The sequence below is a fragment of the Stegostoma tigrinum genome, chromosome 33, assembly GCF_030684315.1.
Source record: "Stegostoma tigrinum isolate sSteTig4 chromosome 33, sSteTig4.hap1, whole genome shotgun sequence".
In the NCBI taxonomy this organism is placed as follows: Eukaryota; Metazoa; Chordata; class Chondrichthyes; order Orectolobiformes; family Stegostomatidae; genus Stegostoma; species Stegostoma tigrinum.
Window position 1 is genome coordinate 6,547,558 of NC_081386.1, and position 26,731 is coordinate 6,574,288.

At 40.6% G+C, this 26,731-nt stretch overlaps 1 protein-coding gene across 3 annotated transcripts in view; it reads right to left on the reverse strand.

Moving 5' to 3' along the window:
* The window catches only part of efl1 (elongation factor like GTPase 1), a 246,108-nt gene that overhangs the window by 153,793 nt on the left and 65,584 nt on the right, over positions 1–26,731 (reverse strand). For all 3 annotated transcript variants that reach the window (XM_048563067.2, XM_048563066.2, XM_048563068.2), the window contains one exon: positions 5,600–5,699. In XM_048563067.2, the coding sequence (XP_048419024.1) occupies positions 5,600–5,699 (100 nt within the window). The remainder of the gene's footprint in view (positions 1–5,599; positions 5,700–26,731) is intronic.

The window sequence follows — 26,731 nt, forward strand, 5'->3', positions numbered from 1 at the left end:
AAGGGAAGTTCCCAGAGCTTACCATTTTTTGTGCCTCAGTCAAATGAAACATACAGTGGCAAAGTTCAGATGTAATGGTTAATGAATGCTATCAAATATGATGTCAGTAAAAATTGCCTTTGGAATGCAGCAGTGAGGAATGTGATTTAATTTACCACAAATTGTGCTCCAAATGGAGGACAACAACATACTGACATTGTTGGCTAGAGCAGATATAAAAGTCTGACGAAAGTAATTTTCAGAAGAATTTGGAAGGGCACCTACAGATCACCTCAGAGGTACCATTCCACTTGGAACCATAAATTAAAATGCTTCTTTGAGCCAATAAGAAACAATTTCCAGATGGTCTGATGTTCAGATGGTAACCAGGATACTCAGCACAAATTCCAAAATGAGCAGTTAAACTTAACTAAATGACCTGCCCCTTTTCCAAAGAATTGCTTAAACATCAATTCATGTTGCATTTTTTTTTGGGTGCATTAGGCGTGGAAATATTATGCAATGTTAAAAGGTATGGAAGAAGAGGGAGATCATTGGATTCATGTGCACAAATCTTTGAACATGGCAGGAGAAGCTGATAAAAGTATAAAAGTATATGGAATCCTAGCTTTTCCAAAGAGAATCGCAATTGACAAAATCTAAGAGTTGAGGGTGATACAAATCATCGAAAGTATTATGCCTCAACTGAACTACATCAGCCTCTGGTGCTCCAAATTAGATATCACGGTTTTACAAAGTGGGAGACTGCCAAGGAGTGCATTAGTCAGGTTTAGAGTAACAAAGGGACAGATGAAGGTTTCAACTGACAGCTGAGGCAGGACTGGAGTTGGGCAACATAACAGGTGAAAATAGGTAGCCCTAACAATGGCATGGGCGGGTGATGAGAAACATATCTTGGGGCCATCATGACACCAGGATTGTGACTTGTTTGCGTTGTGTAAGGGCTCCAGGAACAACTTTGCGATGACATAAACAAGGAATAAGAGGAGCTCACTTGGCCCTTTCAGCCTCCTCGGCCATTCAATAAGATCATGGCTTGATCTGATTTAACTTCAACACTACATCCCTGCTACTCTTTCATCTGCTTGGTAATCAAGAATCTATCTCTTTAACTCTGCCTTACAAAATATTTAAAGATTCTGCAGCCATTGTCTTTTGAGGAAGGGTATTCCAAAGACTCTCAACACTTGGAGGAAAAAAAAGTTTCCTCATCTATATCTTAAATGGGCAAGCATTATGTTTAAACAATGGCCCCCAATTCTAGATTCTCCCACAAGAAGAATTATCCTGTCCGTATTCACCTGGTCAAACTCTGCATCTTATATGTTTCAATTAAATTACATCTAATGCTTCCAACCTCCAGAGGATACGTGCCTAACCTGTCTGGTCTTTCCTCATTATGTAATCTGATTATTATAAATGATAGTCTAGTAAACCCTCTCTAAATGGATTCTAATATCAACAAATTTAATCACCATACTCTTGGTCCCTTAATCCAAGGCCATTTATATAAATGGTAAAGAATTGAAACTTCAACAGTGGCACAACACTTGAAGTATCCTGTCAACCTGGAAAATATCCATTTGTTCCTAATCTTTGCTTCCTGTTTGCCAGCCAATCTTCTATCCCTGCCAATGTGCTACCCCTATATCATCAGCTTTTATTTTCTGCAAATGTTATTGATGTCGCACCTTATCAAACACCTTTTGAAAATCTAAGTACATATTTCTCCTGGTTACCCTTTATCTACAGCACAAAGTACTTCTTCAAAGGGTAATGTGAAAGAATAGCATATAACAGAGTATAAATAGGACAGAATGGACAGAGTTAGATCACTCCAGAATAAGAAAGAGTCTTGACAGCATACTCAACCTCTTTGTCTCTTTCTATCTGACACTGACCAGGACTGACTGTCTACCACCTATGCGTGGGTGCAAAGCAACACAACAGAAGGCCATGATGCTGTGAGTATCCAGGTGGATGCAAAGTGAGTGAGTGCTGAGAGTAAGCTTGCTACACTGAGATGCAGCCTGGTCCAGTTGTGAGCCGAGTACTTGTCTCTACGCGCAAAATGCCCTTGCACAGCACTGCATTAAAAGATGCCAGTATGTTCCAGAGTGTGGCATTAAAGTGCTGAAGTCAAAAGGAAGTGTATCGGAGTTTGCCATGCTGATGTATTCAGGCTAGTACATTTGGATGCCAATATCTGTGGATATGGAACACATAGACGTGAAAACAAGAAGTGTGATTAGTCCTTGAGTATAGGAGTTGGGGTGTTGTGTTGCATCTGAATGGGACATTGATGAAGCCACACGTGGAGTAGAATCAAGGAGCCATGCAGTAATAAGGCATGGAAACATGCCCTTCAGCCTAAACTGGTCCATGCTGACCATGGTGTCCACTCAGCTAATTCCAATAGCCCACATTTGGTCCATATCCCTCCAAACCCTTTCCATCCATGTACCTATCCAAATATTTTTTAAACATTACTGCAGACAGTTCTGGTTGCCGTGCTGTAGAAAGGATGTTATTAAGTTGGAAAGAGTGTAGAAAAGATTTACATAGACATTGCCAGGCCTGGAAGATTTGAATTATAGGGAGAGGTTGAAAAGGCTGGATTTTTTTTCACTGGAGTGTAGGAGGTTGCGGGGTGAACTTATAGAGGTTTATAAAAGCATGAGGGGCATAGATAAGGTGAATAGCAAAGGTGTTTTTCCTTAGGTAAGGGAGTTCAAAGCTAGAAGACATAGGTTTCAGGTGAGAGGGGGAACATATAAAAAAGGACCTGAGGGGCAACCTTTTCATACAGAGGGTGGTGTATATATGGAATGAACTGCCTGAGGAAATGATAGAGTAGGTACAGTTATAACATTTAAAAGACATTTGGACAGGTACACAAATAGGAATGGCTTAGAGGGATGTGAGCCAAGCGCAGGTAAATGGGACTAGTTTAGTTTGGGAAACCTGGTCGGCATGGACAAGTTGGACTGAAGAGTTTGCTTCCATGCTAAATGACTCTATGTAATAAAAATCAGTCTGGTACATCTATTACTACCAATAATAGAGTATTTAGTATCAATATAGAATATCAATATAGTTTTACTTAGATGTCTAAGCCTGAAGACAATTCTTGTCTTTGCTTTCTCCTCATCCAGATAAGGAATCTAAACTCAGTGTGGCATCAAACCACGTATTACAAGAGTTTGATTCAACCTCAGGCAGATGCCAGGAAGAAGGATGAATTCAGTGGCTAGAGAAGATAGTTTCTGGCAGAGAGTGAGCACTCTGGCTTCTGTCTTCCTCATATTTTGTTAGGAGGAAATTTCTTCCCATCTAGTGAGAGGGTTATAGGGTGATGGGAATGGGTCTGGGTGGGATGCTTCAAAACGGCGGTGTGGACTTGTTGGGCCAAAGGTCCTATTTCCACACTGTAGGGAATCTAATCGAGTAGCGGATGTCTGACGATCAATGCAGGAATTGAGAGATGTAGTGGTAAGGTAAATCTGTGTCAGCATCCTCAGCAAATTTGTGAAGCTGAAGCTGTGTTTCAGATGATATTACTGAGAAGCAGCATCCGGTTGAGAAATAGAAGGGGGTTTAGGATAGATTGTCAGAGGACACCAGATGTATTGGTGCAGGAATGAGAAGTCATACAATTAATACTCTGGCAACAATTATGCAGATAAGAATGAACCCAGTGGAGTGCAGTTCCATCCAGCTAGATGACAGTGAAGACACATTGCAGGAGGAACGGGATCAGTTGTGTCAAAAGTTGCACACTGGCTGAGGAGGGTCTTTGCCGCAATCACATCAGATTTCATTTGTTTATTAAATAAGAACGGTCCCAGTATTGTGGCTGGGTGGAAATCTGATTGAAGAATTCAAACACGGAGTGGAGGGATCTAAAACAAAAAGACATCCAAAAACAATAGTGATACCGGACAACAATCTCAATTACCATTCTGCATTTATCTCCCTAAAATCTATCCAAAAATGGGTAAGAACATAAAAACTAGGAGGAGTAGGCCATCTGGGCCCTCAAGCCTGCCCCGCCATTTAATAAGATCATGGCTGATCTTTTTGAGACTCAGCTCCACTTGCCGCCCACTCACCATAACCCTTAATTCCTTTACTGTTCAAAAATTTATCTAGCCTTGCCTTAGAAACATTCAGCAAAGTAGCTTCAAATGCTTCAGTGGGAAGGGAATTCCACAGATTCGCAACCCGATGGGCGAAGAAATTCCTCCTGACCTCAGTCCCTTTATTTTGAGGCGATGCCCTCCAGTCCTAGCTTCACCTGCTAGCGGAAACAACGTCCCTGTCTCCACTTAATCTATTCCCTTCATAATCTTATATGTTTCTATAAGATCTCCCCTCATTCTTCTGAATTGCAATAAGTATAATTCCCAGTCTACTCAATCTCTCCTCACAATCCAATCCTCTCAACTCTGAATCAACCGAATGAATCTCCTCTGCACCCCCTCCAGTGCCAGTATATCTCTTCTCAAGCAAGGAGACTAAAATTGCACACAGTACTCCAGGTGTGGCCTCACCAGGACCCTATACAGCTGCAGCATAGCCACCCTGTTTTTAAACTCCATCGGTGGAGCAACGGCAGACAAAATTCCATTTGCCTTTTTAATCACCTGCTGCACTTGCAGTCCTACTTTTAGCGATTCATGCACAAGGACACCCAAATCCCTTCGCACAGCAGTGTGCTGCAATTTTTTACCATTTAAAACATAGTCCATTTTTCTGTTATTCCTACCAAAATGGACGACCCCACACTTATCAACATTGCACTCCATCTGCCAGATCTTTGCCCACTCACTCAGACTATCTATATCCCTCTGCAGACTTTCAATGTCTTCTGCATACTTTGTTCTACCACTCACCTTATGTTCATCTGCAAATTTTGACACACCACACTTAGTCCCCAACTCCAATTCATCTATGTTTAGGCAGGGAAGTAGAAATTTTCAGCCAACAGATCTTACAAGACATTTTGTAATGGCCTTCACTATTTCATTCATAAATTGAAAGAAGCAGCTTCGTATCTTCACATGAAAAGTTACCAAAAATCATTTAGTGGAGAAATAAACAAGCAAATGGAAATATTAATTGTAGAAACCATTAACATCTCTAATAGTAACCTGATAGCACACAAGTTGAATAGTGAAATATGAACCATGTTGTCAAAGCTTTAATGTTGCACTCATCAGCATCGAATCACAAGTATACCAAATCTCAAAGGCAACAACAATTTATATGGCACGACAAGAGGTTTAGTTGATAAACGGGATTTGGTAGTATTGTTGCCATGCATGATGTACCAGGGAACAGTTACTAGAGTCTGTGTTAAAGTTGAATCTGATAAACTGACTCTGATTGATTAAGACATTGCCATGGGAAATGCACCAGGAAATGGGTGTCTCCCAAGGTTTTGTTTAATGGAATGATGCAACACGTGGACATGTTCCTTCTCGAAGCTATGGAATATTCAAATGCATTCTGCTTTGCAAAGTGAAAGAACACAGGCATAAATTGTGTTTTTACAACTAAACAAAACTTTCTTTCAACAATAATGTCTCTAGCTTACCTTAACTTATTTTGGGGCAAAGTCTTGGAATCAACAGCAAACATCTTGCAAATAAACACAATCACTGGGGCTGTCTCATCACTCTTGCATTCAAGGAAGGCTGAACATATAAAAGAGAAGAATGTTAGTGTTATTGCTTCAGTAAATTTAAAGGATTCTACTGATTAAGCTGTTAAATCAAACACTGAGGAAGAAAATGCACGTGAAACACACCCTTATCACTAAGGCATAAGATTGTAATTTCAAGAATGAGATGTGATTTTCTCCACTGTGGATGTAAATCACAGTTCTGACAAGTCACTATCATAAAATTGCTTTAAAAATATTATGTTACATTTTCTGCTGATTTATTTTAAATTGCATATAATACAATAAAAAAGCAATGGTTTTAAAATAGATTTTAATATCTTGCAAATCGCTTCTCACTGGAAGTAGTACAATCTAATTGCTGTCTTAATCCACGATCCACAAGAGCACAGTTGTCCAAATAAGTGAAATAGAGATAAAGCAAAAAGTCTGTATTACATCAAGAACCGTAGCCTGTTTTAAAAATCAAGCATGAAGCAGTCAATTGCTGAACTCAGCAAGACTGCTTCACTCATTAAAAACAGACAATCTCACCATGCAAATTTGGTCATCGTCCAGTGCACAATTAGACTAAAAGAAAATGCACACAGGACTTTTCTAAGAAGTAACACAGTTCAGAGGTGGTTATGCAGTAACACAAAAACTACCAATCATTTTCACAATATCGGTTCGAAACTTAGGGTTTCACTAAGATATTCTGGCTTGGCTTTTGCAGTTGCCTTGACCTCTGACAGATTCCTTTTTATAACATTGAAGCTTTGGGAAATAAAATCATTAGGGGTTGAAACAAATCACTCTGATGAACAATTTTCACCCAAATACTAAACTTGGAAGAAAAGGAGGGTTGAACAAGAATCAAACCACTGCAAAAAAACTGAGCTGCTGAAGAAGAATAAAGGGTCAAGGATATCCATTTAAGATTCATCTCAACTCATCTTAAGGTTTTGAAATTTAGAAAAGTAAATTTAATTGGGAAAAGCAATTGTAATGTACTAGTAAAGACCACAAATGAACATGTGTTTCATCTCACTGGTTCCACACTCATGCCTGGAAAATCTGGAAATATAAGGATAGCTATATCAGTCTCCTAATTTGATCTGCCTTTAACACTTCCAGCCAAACTAATCTCTAAACTTTGAAATTTAGGTCTCTGCTCCACCCTCTGTAACTGGATCCTCGACTTCCTGAACCACAGATCGCAATCAGTGGGTACAGGCACAACACCTCCACTACGACACCCCGCTACTATACACTTTGATAGGACCAATTTTGTCCTAACTCCATCTGCAAGTTCGTTGTCAACACCATTGTAGGCTGGGTCTCAGACAACATCAAGGCAGAATATCTTTTTCCTGTAGAGTGCTTGATCGTATGGTGTAAAGATAACAATCTCTCCCTCAACATCAGCAAAGCGAAAAAGCTGGTCATTGATTTCATGAAGAAAGGAGGAGGACATGCCCCTATCTGCATTAATGGTGCTGATGTGGAGATGGTCCAGTGTGTCACGTTTCTAGGAGTGATGATCACTAACAATCTGTCCTGGTCCACACACATTGATGTGACAGTCAAGAAAACACAACATCTCTACTTCCTCACAAGGCTAAGGAAATTATGCTTGTCTGTATGTTTTACCAATTTTTATAGATATACCATAGAAAGCTCTCTTTCCGAATGCATCACAGATTAGTATGACAACTGCTCTGTCAAGGACTGTAGGAAATTGCAGAGAGCTGTGAACATCCATCCTGAAAAACCAAAACTAGCTGACGTATCTCCTTTGAACCTGTGCTGCCCTTAACTTCCATCCAGGACATGCAATTTATTAAACATACAGAGCTATATCCACAACACTGACATGAAACTTTATTAATATGATGCTTTCTTGTGGAATATTCTCCAACTGTGCTTTTAATTTTACTTGTCAAATAGTCCCAAAACTAGTACAGAGACAGAGTAACAGACAGAAGATCCAGCCGTCAATGGTGTGGTGACAGAAAGGGGAACGCACAAAGGATGAGAGTTAACAAAACTGAATGTTTAGGGAAGAGCAAGAGTTTGAGTTGATTATAGAGAGATGATTGCCCAGATAGGGAGCAGTAAGGCTGTGGGAAGATTTTAACTTCAGTAAAACTGTAAATTTCTTTGCTTATAATAGTAGCTTATGCATTACGTGAAGTCAGAGATGATGAGGAAATATAACTTGCCACGTAATCAGATGTAACAACATTCTGATGGGTTAAAGTATGAGTTAAAGATACATACGAAATCTATGTGAAAACCAACTATGTGAAATTTAATAAAAGTGTTATGTTTTAAGAGAAATTACTTACAAAATTCTCCGATAATCACATGGTAACAATTCCATCCCAAATATTCTCCCAATTTCTTGGTAAAGCAGTATTTATACTTGAGATAACATTTTTATTGTCTCATTACAGAGCACAGTATTAGTAAGTTACTGTTATGAATTTAAATGTCCATATTAATTTTCAAAACCACAACCATTTTTTAACATAAATTTAATTTCTGCAACTTTGCTATGAAAATTTAAGACGTGTCTCTTTGTTTCAATAATTGTCAAGCTAATTAATCTCCTCAGGGCCAAAAATATTCCACCAGAACCAGTGGGATTCATTTATGGGCATAAACAGGATGCCAGAGAGTGGGTTTTATTCCATCAATGTAGCTTCCTTTCTGCAAAGTCTGAAACTTTCATTTTACATAATCTTCATTGTGAAAATCAGTGGGCAGGCAATGGAGGGGAGTAACGGCATTTCTTATTCAGCTTTCCTTTGTTACAAAAGCGGTCATCACCCACATTTTTAACTGAAACTGGAATGAAAAGGAAGAGTGGTGTCACACATGACACATTTTATCTTAAAATTAGAAATAAATTCCCCTCTCCCTGCCAATTTTCTCCTGTTCTTAGCTCTCCTGATGGCAGTAACACTTTGCTGAGTTATGGTTCTACCGAGGCCTCCAGGGACTTGTCAAAGGGCTATTATACATTTTTGAGCCTCTGCAGGAACTGTCTGTAAGCTCAGCCTGATCCTTTCCTTATATTACACCAATTTTTAAGTAATGGTTTGGGAACCCTGACCTGGTTCTCAGCCAGAGTCCAATATTTACCCCTACTGGATGCCATCCACAAGCAACATGTAACCCAAGGGACTGAACTGTTGAACAATGAGGAATTTGTAAAAGCTTTTTTTTAAGAAAACCATCAATGCTTTTACTATTTCAAGAAAGACAGATTTCTCAACACTTACATATTACATCTAAATTCCAATCAAAATGGAAAGCACTAATTGCACTAGTGCAAAGTAAATTTAGGAGTGAGGTAAGCTGCATTCCTGAAAAAAAACAAACTCTTAAACTGGAGTCAAACATCTCTTTCCGCCAAGGGCATAGACACACAGGCAGAATATTTCCACCCCTGAAAGTTGGGGGCTATTACAAGGAATTTGGAAAAATTAGGCAATATGCCCAGTGAGACCCTTTTTAATCTTAAGTCCAAAACGTTGCATTTTCCAACCAAGTGATGGACATTGAGAAGAGATTCTTGCAAGTGAACAGCAAGAGATCCATTAATGGGGATTATCACTCAATCACTCATTGTTACTTAATCTCACAAACTAATATGCAGTCTCCCGTTCTACCATCCAATAGTCAGAGACTAACTGCAGAGAATGCCCAACACAAAAGTTAAAGGGAGGACAGAGCTTGTGCTGTTCCCTCATCCGGAACTCCATCTTGGACGCCAGGCACCAACATTTCAGGGCAAAAACTATGGGTAGCAATCACAGGCATTCCATATCCACAGACAGATATCAGCATCCAAATGTACTGGCCTCAATACATCATCATGGCACACTCTGATAAACTTTCTGTTGGCTTCAGCACTTTAATGTCACACTCTGGAACATACTGGCATCTTTTAATGCAGTGCTGTGCAAGGGCATTTTGCACGGAGAGACAAGTACTTGGCTCACAAACTGGACCAGGCTGCATCTCAGTGTAGCGAGCTTACTCTCTTAGCATTTACTCACTTTGCATCCACCTGGATACTCACAGCATCATGGCCTTCTGTTGTGTTGCTGTGCACCCACGCATAGGTGGTAGACAGTCAGTCCTGGTCAGTGTCAGATAGAAAGAGACAAGGAGGTTTAGTCGTGGTGGTGGTGTGGCAGTGGCAGGGGGAGAGACACAGTGGGGTGGTGTCTCATGACTGGACTGAGCCTGGGATTCTCCAAGAGGTGCCACAGATGTAGATCATTTGACTAGTAAGCCAAACTCTAGGCAAATGTTCTGGACACATTGATACAGATCCTATCATGGCAGTTGGGAAACTCTGAATTTAATAAACATATGCAACAAGAAGTCATTCTACTGACAACCACGTAATTGCTGATTGTCACTAAAACCTCATTCCTTTAGAGAAGTAAATTTGTTTCCCTTATTTAGCGTGGCCCACGGGACATCTGGCTCACAGCCATGTTGTTGACCTTTATCGACCCTCTGGATAATTAGGAATGGTAAAAATGCTGGCCTAATCAGCAACATTCCCATGAAGGAATAAGAAAAAGACAAAACGTTCATTGCCTTCCATGATCTCTCGATTCCTAATTGTGACCTACAGGTAGAAAAAAGCTGTAAGCATGTCCAGAGTGGGTGGAGCTTCTCATTCCTAAAAATATGGGCTCAATATCTGAGGGACAAGAAGCCATTCAGGGGCAACTGCACTAAACATGCATTTGCACAATTAAGGAAATCAGTCATTTGCAATCATACCATCGTGCACATGAAATGCATGCTGTCCAAATTGCGCGATATGCAAGCTGTGGCTCTTGTGGTACAGTGGTGGTGCCCCTACCTCAAAATGTAAAATCCCAGATTCAAGTCACACCTCCTCCAGGAGTGTGCAAAATCATCTCTGAACAGGCTCATTTAAATAGCTTACTGAGTTATGCAATCTTGACTATGCAATTAGTCAGTGCAGATTGAAGACAGTCATCTCTATGAATAGAAGTAATCCAGACCATCTTAAAAGTGGCCCCTCTGGGCCATAAAGCACTAAAGTTTTTTTGTAAAAATATACTTCATTCATAACAATATCTTCTGTATACATACATAGTCCCTAAAGCAGTTCTGTTCCGTAGAGCAGCATGTAAGAGACAATTGGAAACCAAAAAGAACTGCTGATGCTGTAAATCAGGAACAAAAAACAAAGTTGCTGGAAAAGCTCAGCAGGTCTGGCAGCATCTGTGGAGGAGAAAAAAAAAGAGTTAATGTTTCGGGTTTGGTGACCCTTCCTCAGAACCGGACCCGAAATGTTAACTCTTTTTTTTTCTCCTCCACAGATGCTACCAGACCTACTGAGCTTTTCCAGCAACTTTGTTTTTTGTAAGAGACAATTGGAGTTTGGTTTGTTTGTTGGATAGAGTTAAAGGAATTTCTTACTTGTACAAGACTGTATTTACAGTTTGAGGCACTAAGGGGAATCCAATAATCAAACAAAGTACAAAGACACTGCAAGATTCCACCTACTAAACCAGCGCACAGAACTGATTCCCTCTCAACCTGAACTGTATAATGCATCACCCTCTTTAATACAATGATGCTCTTCACAGATGATTAGGGGTTGGAGAAGGCAGGTCCAGTATTCAAGCATCGTTTATAATCTGCTACTATCTCCTTATCATAAGACTGGTGATGCATTCATCGCAATACAGTATGTTGTCAAAGTTCCATGTGGAGGCATCCCGTGGCCTTCTTTGACAGACCACCTTATGTCCAACTGCATGAAGTAATATGCTAAGCTGTCATTGGAGAGTGATGCAAATGAGTGTCACATTCCTAAGGAACTGTTCTTTTTATGTTCCCACACAAGTTAATTGCAAGTGTAATTGATGGATCCAAACACAGCCGGGATTATTCTCACTGTTGCTGCAATGCAACAAGGTGCAGAGAAATGGAAGAGGAACAGATACGTCAGCAAGCTCAGGAGTAGCAGCAATCTTCTGCGGATGCCAAACAAGTCTCCACATGAAGAAGTTACATCACCTCAGGATTTGGAGGTAGCACAGGAGACTCAGAGTCTATTATCCAATATGCCATTTTCTCCGAATGAGCGAGGCACAGTATTGCCACAGTCTGAGGGTGTCCTAGGACACTGTGTAACAGACTGTATCAACTGCTGGAATGGGACCTTCGGCCGGAAGGAGTGGGTGATCATCCTATATCTTTGGTCATCAAGGCATTAGCTCTACTGAAGTTTTATTCGACTGGCTCCTTCCAAGGAGCCATTGGGGGCCCGTGTGAGATGTCCCAGTTTTCAAACCACAAAAAGTATTAAGGCTGTGCCAAATACCATTTGAATTAGATCACACCACTTCATCTCACTCACACATTACAAGATAGGTGCTGCAGCCTGGGCAATCGGTTTCGTCAATCTTGCCATTGCCTTGGGGTGAAGAGCATGATAGACTGTTCGTGCATTGTTCTGACTGAACCATTTCATGTTGCAATTGAGTTTGTCAACAAAAATGGGTACCATCCCATCAATGTGCAAGTGATCTTAAACAATTGCAGTTGTTACTCTGGAGCTGCCATGATGCCTATATGTTGAAGAACCCATGTTTCTGCTGTACAAGAAAGGCCAGATACCTCGCAGGGATGGTTACTAGAGGAGAAGCGTTACCCTTTGCAACAATGGCTGAAGACTCCATAACATTATATTCTGAAAAGGCCAAGTCTAGACACAATGCTACACATTCTTTGATCAGGGCCAGGATGGAACAGACAATAAGAAGTCTGGAGAAAATAACATTCTCCCATCATCAACCAATCACTGTTGACTTGTCAACCAGTCAGCAGCCTTTTCTCATGCAAAATAAATTATTGTTCCCTTCAAAATTGGCATTGTTGTGTTTGTCCTGATGAATGAAGAGATAAAAATTTCAACCGCTGTTTCCCTGAAAAGAAAATAATTAAAAATGCTAAGAGAACGTTGGCCTTTATCTGATGCAGGCACAGGGCAAAGGGATAGATGGTATGTTCGTTACATTAAAGCCTTGTTAGACATTATTTAACATATTGTACTCAGCTTTAAGCATCACAACTTGGTAAGAATGCAGTCACCTTGGACAATATGCAGTAAGAATCAACAGGAGGCCAAAAGGATCAAGTTATAAGGACAGGTTGCATAGACTAAGCAAGTATTCTGCTGAGATTACAGGCTGACTAAATCAATGTGTTTAAGATGGTTAAAGGATTGGGAGGGCAGTTAATGTGACATACTTCATCTCTGAGACTAGAACAAGGGGGCAGAGCCAAAAACAAAATTAGGCTGTCAGGAAGTCACTGGCAAGAACACAATGTGTGCTAGAAACATGGGACTGTTCTCTCACAAAAGGTTTGTAAGCCTAGCTGAATGGAAAATTTCAAAACAAAGAACAGTTGATAAGGGGATTAAAGAACCAAATGTGAACTAAGTTAAGACAAAGATGCAACATCATCAATTAAGTGTCAGAACAGGATCAACACACTGAATGGCCTCAAAAAGATGGACAGGGCAAGTTCGACCAATTGCTGATTCAAACTTTAGCATTGGTGTACTGATATATAACAACAAGAGCAAGGAACTATTTTTCTCATCAACATTTAATGTTTTGATTATTCAATCATCAGAATTTGCTGTGAAAGTCATATCTGTTGAATCGTATTACCCTCTTGAGTATTAAGAATGAAAATTGCTCATGTGTGCAATTTGGCAAATAACCAACAGATGGCACCAGTTAAGCACATTTCTTTATTCTGGTCATGTTGACCATATAACTATCCCACTGAACGATGGGAATCCATTTTTATGAGTTCCTTAGTATTTTGATTTTCTTCTTTTGGCATTAGTGAAACAGCAGCATTTTCTGAGTCTCGTTCAACGTGGCAGAGAAGTAATCTGCTGCTTTCAATTTTATTTGATCAGTTCATCTGCATTAACTTAACTCAGGTGTAAATCAGTAAATAAAGAATGCATTAGGGATCAGAAACTGTAACTCAAACCTAAAGATGCCAGACATTTCTCTATGAGTAACAAACAACTGCCAAGTCAGAGGTTGTGGAATCCAGTTCCACTCAAGGGGCTTGAATTCAAAATCTAGGAGGATGCAGCAATGAAATATTGAGGGAATGCTACAGCATCGCAAGTAACATCTCTCAGATGATAATTCAACAGGCTGGCATGCATTTGCCCCATTCATTCAGTCTGGCAAAGTCATATTACAATATCTCTGCATAATCCTAACAACTCATGTCAAACCAGGTTTCCTAAACTATGCTAGTCTCACTGCTTGCATTTGGACATACCCTTCTAAACCTTTACTATGATTAGCCGATTAACCTAACCTCGGTAGTTGGTAAAATTCTAGAATCCATTGTCAGGGATGAGATTTCTAAATTCCTGGAAGTGCAGGATCAGATTAGAACAAGTCAGCATGGATTTAGTAAGGGGAGGTCATGTCTGACAAACCTGTTAGAATTCTTTGAAGACGTAACAAGTATGTTAGACCCAGGGAAACCCAGTAGACGTTATCTATCTAGACTTCCAAAAGGCCTTTGATACGGTGCCTCACAGGAGGCTGCTGAGCAAGGTGAGGGCCCATGGTGTTCGAGGTGAGCTACTGGCTTCGATTGAGGATTGGCTGTCTGACAGAAGGCAGAAAGTTGGGATAAAAGGCTCTTTCTCGGAATGGCAACCGGTGACGAGTGGTGCCCCGCAGGGTTCAGTGTTGGGGCCGCAGCTGTTCACCTTATATATTAATGATCTGGATGAAGGGACTGGGGGCATTCTGGCGAAGTTTGCAGATGATACAAAGATAGGTGGACAGGCAGGGAGTACTGAGGAGGTGGGGAAGCTGCAGAAAGATTTAGACAGTTTAGGAGAGTGGTCCAGGAAATGGCTGATGAAATTCAATGTGAGTAAATGTGAGGTTTTGCACTTTGGAAAAAAGAATACAGGCATGGACTATTTTCTAAATGGTGAGAAAATTCTCAAATCAGAAGTACAAAGGGATCTGGGAGTGTTGGTCCAGGATTCTCTAAAGCTTAACTTGCAGGTAGAGTCTGTAATTAAGAAAGCGAATGTAATGTCGTTTATCTCAAGAGGGTTGGAATATAAAAGCAGCGATGTGCTTCTGAGGCTTTACAAAGCTCTAGTTAGGCCCTATTTAGAATACAGTGTCCAATTTTGGGCCCCACACCTCAGGAAGGACATACTAGCCCTGGAGCGTGTCCAGCGGAGATTCACATGGATGATCCCTGGAATGGTAGGTTTAACGTACGATGAATGGCTAAGGATTCTGGGATTGTACTCGTTACAGTTTAGAAGGTTGAGGGGAGATCTAATAGAAAACTTACAAGATAATGTATGGTTTAGAAGGGGTGGACGCTAGGAAGTTGTTTCCATTAGGCGGGGAGACGAGGACCCGTGGGCACTGCCTTAAAATTAGAGGGGGTAAAGTAAAACGGAAATGAGACAACATTTCTTCAGCCAGAGAGTGGTGGGCTTGTGGAATTCATTGCCACGGAGTGCAGTGGAGGCCGGGACGTTGGATGCCTTCAAGGCAGAGATCGACAAATTCTTGATCTCACAAGGAATCAACGGCTACGGGGAGAGTGTAGGGAAGTGGTGTTGAAATGCCCGTCAGCCATGATTTAAATGGCGGAGTGGGCTAGATGGGCCAAATGGCCTAACTTCTACTCCTACGTCTTATGGTCTTATGAGTACCTGTCCAAATGGCTTTTAAATGTTGTAATTCTGCCTGCATCTACAACTTCCTCTGGACGTTCATTCCACACATAAACCATCCTCTGTGTGAAAAAAAGTCTCTCATGTCTTTTTTAAAATCTTTCTCCTCCCACCTTAAAAATATAACCCCTAGTTTTTAACTCCCCTACCCTGAGGAATACATCTTTGATATACACCTTATCTATGCCCCTTGTGATCTTATTACCTTGTGATCTTATTAACCTCTATAAGGTCACCTCTCAAACTCCTATGCTTTAGGGGAAGAAGTCCCAGCCTACCTAGCCTTTCTTTTTAACTCAAAACTCTCAACGCTCTCAACAATGAAGGGAAGTTTGCTAAATGCCTTGTTAATCACCTTGTCTACCTATGACACAAATTTCAAAGAACTACGTACCTTAGCCATTGGGTCTGTCTTTCGACAACTCAGCCCAAGACCCTACCACTAGCAGTATAAGGCCTGCCCTTGCTGGTTTTACCAAAATGCAATACCTCACATTTATCCAAATTAAACTCCATCTGCCACTCCTCAACCCATTGGCCCAACTGATCAAGATCCCTTTGTAATCTTACATAACCTTCTTCACTGTCAACAAGACAATCAATTCTGGAGTCAGCTGCAAGCTTACCAACCATGCCTCCTAAAGTCTCATCCAAATCGTTTTGGGATAAATGACAAACAAGAGTGGAACCAATACCAATCCCTGTAGAACATTACAGGCCACAGGCCTCCGGTCCTAAAAACAACCCTCCACCACTGCCACCCTCTATCTCCTACAGTCAAGCCAATTTGGTGTTCAATTGGCAAGCTCACCCTGGATCCCATGTGACCTAATTTCACTAACCAGTCTACCATACAGAACCTTGTCAACTCCCCAGGCTGACTTTTACACATTCCTTTGTTTATTTTTCTCTCTGTCTGGACTTCATCTCCACTTATCGCTTCCTCCTGATCTCTCTTTCCACCCTGCCTTGAGCATATATTTTCCTAGCTACTATCAGTTCTGATGAGGGGTCAGTTGACCTGAAATGTTAACTCTGCTTTCTCTCCACAGATGCTTCCAGAGCTGCTGACTTTTCCCAGCAATTTCTGTTTTTGTTTCTTATTCCCAGCGTCCACAGTTCTTTGGAGTTTTTTTTAAGCCAGTGGATGTGGTCTATGTCTAGAAGGTTTTTGGTAAGGTGCTGCACAGGAAACTGCTAAATAAGATAAAAGCCCATGGTGTAAGATTCAAGGTTGGCTACAGGACTGGCAAAGAGTAAGAATAAAGGGGTAGTTTTCGGAATAACCGCCGGTGACTAATGGAGTTCGGTAAGGGTCACTGTTGGGATCACAGCTATTCACATTATACATTAACGATCTGGATGAAGGAACTGAGGGCAATCTTGCTAAGTCTGCAGATGACACAAAGATAGATGGAGAGATAGATAATGTTGCAGAAGTCAGGAGGCAAAGGGCTTGGACAGACTAGGCAAATGGGCAAAGGAATGGCAGATGCAATGCAATAAGGAAAGTGTGAGGTTTATGCACTTTAGTTGGAAGAAGAGGCGTAGACTATTTTCTAAATGGGCAAACGTTTCAGAAATCTGTAACACAAAAGGGACCGAGGAGTGAGAGTTCCGGTTTCTCTCAAGGTTAACATGCAGGTTCAGTTGGCAGTTGGGAAGGCAACTGCAGTTTTAGCATTTGTTTTGAAAGGGCTAGAATACAACAGCGTGAATGTTCTGCTGAAGCTCTATGAGGCTATGGTCAGATAGCATATCGTGAGCAATTTTGGGCCCGGTTCTGAAGGATGGATGTGCTGGCATTGAACAGGTTCCAGAGATGGTTTACAGGGAATGATCCTGGGAATGAAGGACTTGTCATATGAGGTTGTGTTGAGGACTCTGGGTCTGTACTCAATAAGGTTTACGAAGGATGAGTGGGATCTTTTTGAATTGTACACAATACTGAGAAGCCTAGATACAGTGGAAGCGGAGATGATGTTTTCACTAGAAGAGAAGACTAGGACACATGAGTTCAGCTCAGAGTGAAGGGAGAACGGAGCTGAGGGTAAGTCCACCTCTCCCTCACTACCCTAAGGAGGTTTTTCTCAGTCACACTGCAAAACCGCAGAAGTTCTCAAATCTCCTCTACCAGGGGATTAAAAAGCTCCTTGGTAGCGTTCACAGATGGTACTTCACTGGAGGATCTGCTGTATGTACACTACAAGGAAAGGGACACCACCATTCCTGGAATCAACGGCTACTTAAAACTGCCAGGAACATTTAAGCAATGGTCATGTTAACCCTTTAAATGGTACTCAAACACCAAGTTGTAGACTAATAAAGTGAGATTGAAAATGAGACTTGCATTTAAAAATCACCTTTCACGATCTCAGAACTCCAAAAGTGCTTTACAAGCAATGAATTATAGAAATTAGTGATTTATTGATTTTAAAAGAAAGTGATGCTTTATTTAATACAAGTCTCTCATAACAACAGTGCATGTTATTGCACAGCGCAATGAATGATACGACTGAAAAAATTAGTCTGCTGTCAAAACTGTTCAGAAGCATTTGCTGTATTCTTATAACGACAATTTTTGTTTAAATGTGTAAACTAGGGATAGCATTTAACTCCATCCCAAATAACAGGAGATAGGCCAGAACTTTCCATCTTGCAACTGCTGACAGGAACCGCACTTCCCAGGTATTCACATCACAAATGTCTGTGCATGCTTTGCATGATTTAATTAAAAGCAATTGAAAATAGTGTATTTTACTTCCCACAACTTTCAACCTGATCTTGCAGCAGGCAAGATATTTCCTCTGGAAAATAATCCCCTTATGTCTGTGTCAAAAACAATTGCTTTAATCACAAGTACATGCATACCCAGCAAAACAAGATTTCACAATTTAAAAACTTACATTTATGTAGCACCTTTCCAACCCTTCATGGTGTGTAAAGTACTTTTCAGCCGATCATATACTTTGGAGACGTCATCACTATTGTAACATTAGAATTGTGCCATCTAATTTTCATAAAAATACCTAGAAATGGCAATGAGATAATAGCTAGATCATCTATTTTAATGATGATAATTGAGAAATCAGTCTGACTTGACTGACCTACCCCATTCTTTTGTTTGAAAAGCACAGTGGCATACTACACGTCTACTTGTGGAGGCAGATGGAGTCTTGATTTAACATGTTGAATATACATATATGTTGAAATCTCTCAAAAGGGAACTGAACCTGTGGAATTCTCTATTTAAAGGCTTCAAGATGTATGGGAAGAAAGCAGGAATATAGTATTCAGATAAAGGATCAGCCATGATGATATTGAATGATGGCACAGGCTCAAATGTCTGAATGGCATTCTCCTGCTCCTGGTTTCTATGAATCAGATGTGGAGGTCAGAGTCTCCAGTATGATATTTCATCCATTTGATTTAATGTGCAAACCAAGGACAGCGCCGAAATTTGCACTTCTTTTTTGCATGACTGCATCAAGAACACTTGATCATAAAGTGAAGTTAGGAGAAGGGTCTGCATTGGGAGATAAAAGTAGCTGTACCTGTGACCTTGATTTTAAAAGTACATACATAGTATTTCTGAAATAAATGATCTGGCCAGTAAAATAATGTTTTAATATATCACAACTATTGTGTAATTTTACTTTGTGTTTTCTTTAAACCTTGATAAGATGTTTTCAAGATTAAATACACATTGAATACTCAGCAAAATGTGATTAAATTCAAAGGTTGTGTAGCCTCAATCTAATGAAATTGGAAAACTGAAGAAAATCTTGAGTAGTGATGTTATGCCAAGAATTTTGAGATGTAAATATTTATGAGGAGCTGTCCGTGACATTGCATATATTTAACACAAATCTGTTCCCAAGTCTGCAGTTAACTTTAAAACTTGCTCTGATTGAAATGAAAATGAATCATCAATACACAACTTTCATCATGTGACTTTAATACCAGAGACTTTCATGGACTAAAAATATCTTTCTGTTTTATATGGACACGACAGACTTTTAAAGATAGTTGCAGTTATCACCTGACAAGGCTAGGTAATAAACAGGAGTACAAAATGGTAATTCTGAGGCAGTTGATTTTGTAATTAAGAGGTTAAGATTGAAGCTTAAGTGAGGCATCTCCTGTTTTACTCACACTGAGAACTACACAAATTGAGAAATAAGATGTTGCCAACAAGCCAGCTTAAAATGAAACAAAGACAGGCACCAAAATCTGCAAAAGAATGCTACATCAACAGCAGTCTTTAAGAGAGATAGAGCAACATCAGCAATAAGGATAGCAGAAGCTCTTCTCTCGCTTATGTTTTCAGAACCAATGGCAGAAACCAGCTGGTGAGTAAACAACTTTGAAAAATCATTCACTACACCACTGCTGAAGAAACAGGTCAACTGCTAAGCAGTTGGACTCTGCTCTTTTCATTCTCACAACTGAAGGAACTCTAAGATTGGTAACCACTTTTGCCTTCATCTGCCAACATATACAACTGCTTCTTTGCAAGCTAAGTATACACGTGCCTGTTTGTCATCACATCTTATTAATTTTTCAGGGCAATGGGTAATAAAGCTCTCTTTCACTCAAGAAAACATCACAATTGGCAATCCTTTATTTTTGACGCAGGTAACCTAGTCATTCATTTCAGTAGGAACAACAGCAAAATGGGCTATGTTCTAAATGGTAAAAAATTGCAGCATGGTGCTGTGCAAAGGGGCTTGGGTGTCCTTGTGCATAAATCGCTGAAGGTGGGATTGCAGGTGCAGCAGGTGATTAAAAAGGCAAATGGAATTTTGTCTGTCATTGCTACAGGGTTGGAGTATAAAAACAGGGTGGCTCTGCTGCAGCTGTATAGGGCCCTGGTGAGGCCACACCTGGAGTCCTGTGTGCTGTTTTGGCCTCATTACTTGAGAAGAGATATATCAGCATTGGAAGGAGCACAGAGGAGATTCACTCGGTTGATTCCAGAGTTGAGAGGGTTGGATTATGAGGAGAGACTGAGTAGACTGGGATTATCTCATTAGAATTCAGAAAAATGAGGGGAGATCTTATAGAAACGTATAAGATTATGAAGGGAATAAATAAAGTGGAGGCAGTGAGGTTGTTTCCACTAGCAGGTGAAACTAGGACTAGAGGGCATTGCCTCAAAATAAAGGGAAGCAGACTGAGGTCAGAAGGAATTTCTTCACCCAAAGGGTTGTGAATCTGTGGAATTCCCAGGGAAGCAGTTGAAGCTATCTCGCTGAATGTTTTTAAGGCAAGGCTAGATAAATTTTTGAACAGTAAAGGAATTAAGCGTTATGGTGAGTGGGCGGGTAAGTGGAGCTGAGTCTCAAAGATCAGCCATGATCTTATTAAATGGCGGGTCAGGCTCGAGGGGCCAGAAGGCTTACTCCTGCTCCTAGTTTTTATGTTCTTATAACGGAGTATAATAGCTATACATTTTTCTTACCTAACAAAGGTTGAAACTAACTGGGGGGGGGGGGGGGGGGGGGGGCTCAGCGCTCCCCACCTGAGTGTAATAATTTTAAAATAACACACAATTTCAATGCAAGGGCCCCATCTACAACAGCAAAGATCAGACTTTTGAAGGGCAGTAGGGATTGACAGGCATGCATTTTTTGATTCAATTTATTTATTGTCACATGTATTTTATTACAAAATACAGCGGAAAGTGTGGTATAGTGTCACCACTTTCCGACGCCATCTTAAAACACAGAAATATAAACTAAAAGATAGAATATCAAGGCAGAAAATGAAGAAATAAAGCAAGTGTTCAACTCTACAAGTGTGTTAAGTGCTCCGTCATGGGCATGGGCCATGGGCCTAGTGGCCAGTCTTCTTTGCTGCACCACGACCAGAACAGAAGTCATCACTCTTCGTTGCCATTTTGCCTCCAACGATGCCCACACCACTGATGAGGCCGGGTACCGAAACAACCTAAGCATGACCCTGCCGCCGCCATGAGTCCACTTTGGGCCCACCTCGCCAATGCAGCTCCTGATGCAGCCTGGTCCCATACTGGGCCCAAACTTGCCTCCGTTGCCTCCACTATGAATCTGCTACCAAAGCCAAGAACTCAAACTCACATCTGCAGCAGCCACGAGTCAGCACTAGGGCTGCCTTGTCAATACATAAGTTGGCTGGAACCCAAATTCACTTTCGACATCACGGCAAGGCCCATTCGCCATCACCGCGCTAAGTAAAATAAAGGAGAACAGAAAAAAGAGAGAAAAAATAAAAAGAAGCAAAAAGAAACTAAAAGAAAAGTGGACAGAGCAGACGGGTCCTACTCCACCATCATCTTACATTCATCCTTCCCTGAAACAGCAACTCAAAACTGCTATTTTGGCAGAGTTGCTGGTGAAAACCAGCAGCTGGTCTTTACTTACGCAAAGTGATTGAATGTAAGCAAATTTTTGCGGATTTCTTTTTAACCTTTCCCAGAGATATGATAACATGTTACACAAGTCCAAATATTCCTTCCTGCCGGTATAATGGTCAAAGGTATGTCAGACAACTTGTATCTGTTCTAATTTTAACATAAATGGAAATCATGGAAATTAAGCTACTACTTAGAGAAGTGAACACAATCACACAAATTTTTAATCAAGGAATAAACCTTTGCAGTCCATTAACCTATCCGGTGTCTTCAGATGGCCTTCCGGGGGAAAAAATACATTTTGTTAACTCTTACAATTTCCACTACCTCTCACTGAATCTTTGCTAAGAAGAATGTCAGATTGTGATAACATTTCTGCACCACAACAGAGTTAAATGTCAGAAACTTCATTATCCAACATTATGCATAATAATTTACACTTATTTCAATTACTTGTGTGTGGAGGTAAACTGTTTTGATTCAACGGTATATCTTCATTTAAACTGGTTCTCAATGTTGAGGTGACCTCAACAAATATAATTATCTAAGAGTGCTTGCAGCCACCAAACCCATCAGGCATGCACACAAAATGCTTTCACCTCATTGTGGATTCAATTTTAAAATAATTTTTCCAGCTAATTATACGTAACCACTGTAAAGAAGCACCTTAAATGAAACAGAAAAAGTGGTCATTTCTACCATTACTGATGTCAAAGGCTTTCCACTCTAAATAACAAATGTATCTGCCATTCACCAGATTTAAAAATGGTCTGATTGATGACCTATCGTAAGAACACGTTGCAGATTTCAACATAAAACAAACAGGGCTCAGCACTTGCATGGAGTACCAGTTCCTGTGGCAGAATGACTGGCAGCTGTGAAGGATCTGCACTGTCGTCACAGATGGATCTCCGAATTGGCAATGGGTCTTAACAGCTATTTCACGGTAAACCAGCCACCTCAGGAGATGGTGGACTGAGTATAAACGTGACACATGGCTTCTCACTGCCTGAATACACCATTCCATTAACAGAAATTATTAAGACAGCATGGAACTCCACACTTAAACTAAATGAGGGCAAAGACAATTCGTTGCGGTGTCCAACACCAAGAAATATTCAAGAACAACTAACATCTGTGCTGCACTACCAGATGCAGTAAAGCTCATCTTACCATTTGCTATTCATCATGCCAACCATTTCAATACAATAAAATGAAGCCTTATGTTTACCTACATTTCAGCAGCCATCAGGAATAATGGAGACGATTGTATAGTTGTTAGTCAAACAGAGAAATGACATATTCAGCACAACCAGTCCATGTCAGTGTTTACCCTTCGTACAGGTAAATTCCTAAGATTGAGCTTTTACATCTTTTATTGAGAAAAACATTTGAGAAATTTTTTTTTGCTGTACCTATGTGAATAATTTATCACATGAAGAAAACTCTCACAACATGAAGGTTTTCCTAAGTTTTGGCAGCAGGAGTGCTCAAGATCAGGGGATGACACAAAATACTTTTCAAAACACAGCCACTGAAATTCCTAACTGTTTTCCTCTAATTTTCTTTTTCAGTTGCCAAGTTAATATAATTTGTTCTGAACCACAAAACTATTACTTGTTGGCATGCAAGTGCTGTAAAACTCTAAGCTAATGCAAGAAGTGTATCATATTACTTTAAAATATACATTTTACTAGCCAAATGTTTCTTGTTCCCATCTATCAAAATCATTGCAATTTGAGCGTAGAACATTTGCAGAACATACAACAATCCCTTCATCAAGACCACAATATTCTAATTCAATCCTGAACTTGGACTTACTATGCTGCTAGTTGCTATGATGTGTCATATACACAGTTCATAAGTATAATTTTGCACAGGAGTTACCACAAAGAGTCATCAAAGCCAGGTTTTAAAAATTCAATCCATGGACTATACTGAGAAGGGAAGGCTGCAGGTGCAGTCTTTCAGATGAACATGAAACCAAAGCATTGACTTCCCTCTCGGGCGGATGCCAAAAATCCCTTGACACTAGTATGAAGAAGAGTAGGAAAATATTTATCCCTCAATCAATAAGCAAAAATGGATTAACTTGTCATAATTACGTTGCTAGTTAAAGGGGTTTTCTGTGCACCAACTGGTGGTTAATGTTCCCTACATTAAAACAATTAATTCTTGAAAGTATAGCCCATAAAATGTTTTAAGAACATAGAAATGTAGCACAATACAGGCCCGACAGTGCCGACCTATTATCCTACTAAGATCAACCTACCCTGCATACTCTACATTTTACTATCCTCCATGTGCCTATCCAAGAGTTGCTCAAAAGTCTCTAAAGTACCTGACTCCACTACCACTGCCAGCAGCACGTTCCACATGCCCACCACTCGCTGTGTAAAGAACCTACCACTGACATCTCCCCTATACCTTCTTCCAATCACCTTGAAATTATGCCCCCTTATAATAGTCATTTCCTCCCTGGGAAAAAGTCTCTGACTATACACTCTATCTGTCTCTCACCATCTTGCACACTAGTACACCTCTATCAAGTCACCTCTCATTCTTCTTTGCTTCAATAAAAAAGCCTAGCTCCATCAGCCTTTCTTCATAAGACCTGCTCTCCAGTCCAGGCAGCATCCTGGTAAATCTCCTCTGCACCTTCTCTAAAACTTTCACATCTTTCCTACAATGAGGTGACTGGAACTAAACAATACTCCAAATGTGGTCTAACCAGAGTTCTAACCTCATGGCTCTTAAACTCAATTCCCCTGCCAATGAAAGCCAACACATCTTATGCCTTCTTTACAACCCTACCAACTTGGGTAGCAACTTTGAGGGATTTATGGGCGTGGACCCCAAGATCCCTCTGTTCGTCCACACTGTTGAGAATCCTGCCATTAACCCTGTATTCTGCATTAAAATTCAACTTTCCAAAATGAATCACTTCGCACTTTTCTGGGTTAAATTCCATCTGCCACTTTTTTGGCCAGCTCTGTATCCTGTCAATGTCCCATTGCAACGTTCAACAGCCCTCCATGCTTCCATAGCTCCACCAACCTTCGTGTCATCGGCAAACTTACTAACCCACCCTTCTACTTCCTCGTCCATGTCATTTATAAAGATCACTAACAGCAGAGGTCCCAGAACAGATCCCTGCAGAACACCACTGGTCATCGAGCTCCAGGCTGAATACTTTCCACCTACTACCACACTCTGCTTTCCATTGGACAGCCAGTTTTGTATCCAGACAGCCAAATTTCCCTGAATCCCATGCGTTCTTACTTTCTGAATGAGCCTACCTTGTGGAACCTTATCAAATGCCTTACTGAAAATCATATACATCACATCCACTGCTCTGCCTTCATCAATGTCATTTGTCAAATCCTCAAAGAACCCAATAATGCTTATGAGGCATGATCTGCTCCTCACAAAGCCATGCTGACTATTTCTAATCAAACTGTGCTTTTCCAAGTAATCATAAATACTATCTCTCGGAATCCTCTCCAATAATTTGCCCACCACAGAATTAAGTTGACCGGTCTGTAATTCCCAAGATTATCCCTATTCCCTTTCTTAAATAAGAGAATGACATTTCCACCCTCCAATCATCTGGTACTATTCCAGTGGACAGTGAGGACGCAAAGATCATCGCCAAAGGCACAGCAATCTCTTTCCCTGCTTCCAGTAGTAAACTTGGATATAGCCTCTCTGTCCCAGGAGACTTATTTATCCTCATGTTTTTCAATATTTCTAGCACATCCTCCTTCCTAACATCAAACTGTTTGAGCACATCTGCCTGTTTTCATGCTGTCCTCACAAATGTCAAGGTCCCTCTCACTGGTGAATACTGAAGCAAAGTATTCAATAAGGACCTCCCTACCTTCTCTGACTCTGCGCACAAGATCCCTCCACTATCCATGATTGGTCCTACCTTCACTCTGGCTAACTTCTTGTTCTTCCATGAGCATAGAACACCTTGGGGTTTTCCTTGATCCTACCCGCCAAGGTTTTCTCATACCACCCTCTAGCCCTACTAAGTCCACTCTTCAGTTCCTTCCTGGCTAGCTTGTAGACCTCTACAGCCCTGTCTGATCTTTGTTTCCTCAACCTTAAGTAAGCTTCATTCTTCCTCTTGACTAGGTGTTCCAAATGTCCTGTCATCACCTGACCATTCTTTCCTTGCCTCAGTGGGACAAACCTATCCAGTACTTGTAGCAAGTGCTCCCTAAACAACCTCCACATTTCTGTCATGCATTTTCCTGAGAACATCTGATCCCAATTTATGCTCCACAGTTCTTGCCTAATGGTATTGTAATTCGCCCTCCCCCAATTAAATACTTTCCCATACAGTCGGTTCCTATCCCTCTCCATGACTATAGTAAAGGTCAGGAAGTTGTGATCACTATCACTGGAATGCTCTCCCACTCAAGAGATCTGATGCCCAGCCCAGTTTGTTGCCAAGCACAAAATCCAATACGGCCTCCCTTCTAGTTGCCTATCTACATATTGAGTCAGAAATTCTCCCTGGACACAACTGATAAAATCTGCTCCAACCGAACTATTTGCCCTTTGGAGGTTCCAGTTTATATTAGGGAAGTTGAAGTCACCCAGGATGACAACTCTATTACTTCTGCACCTTTCCAAAATCTGTCTTCCAATCTGTTCCTCAATCCTGTTATCCTTTGATCTCAAAAGGTACTACTTAAATGCAAATCTTCAATATTCTTCAATACCCCGCCAATAATTGATCTTAATTTAGAAACAATTGGAGCCACAATCAGGCAAACTTAAAACTCCAACTCCCATTCAACAAATGAGTTCAGAGAGCGCTTGCCTGGCAGTTCCT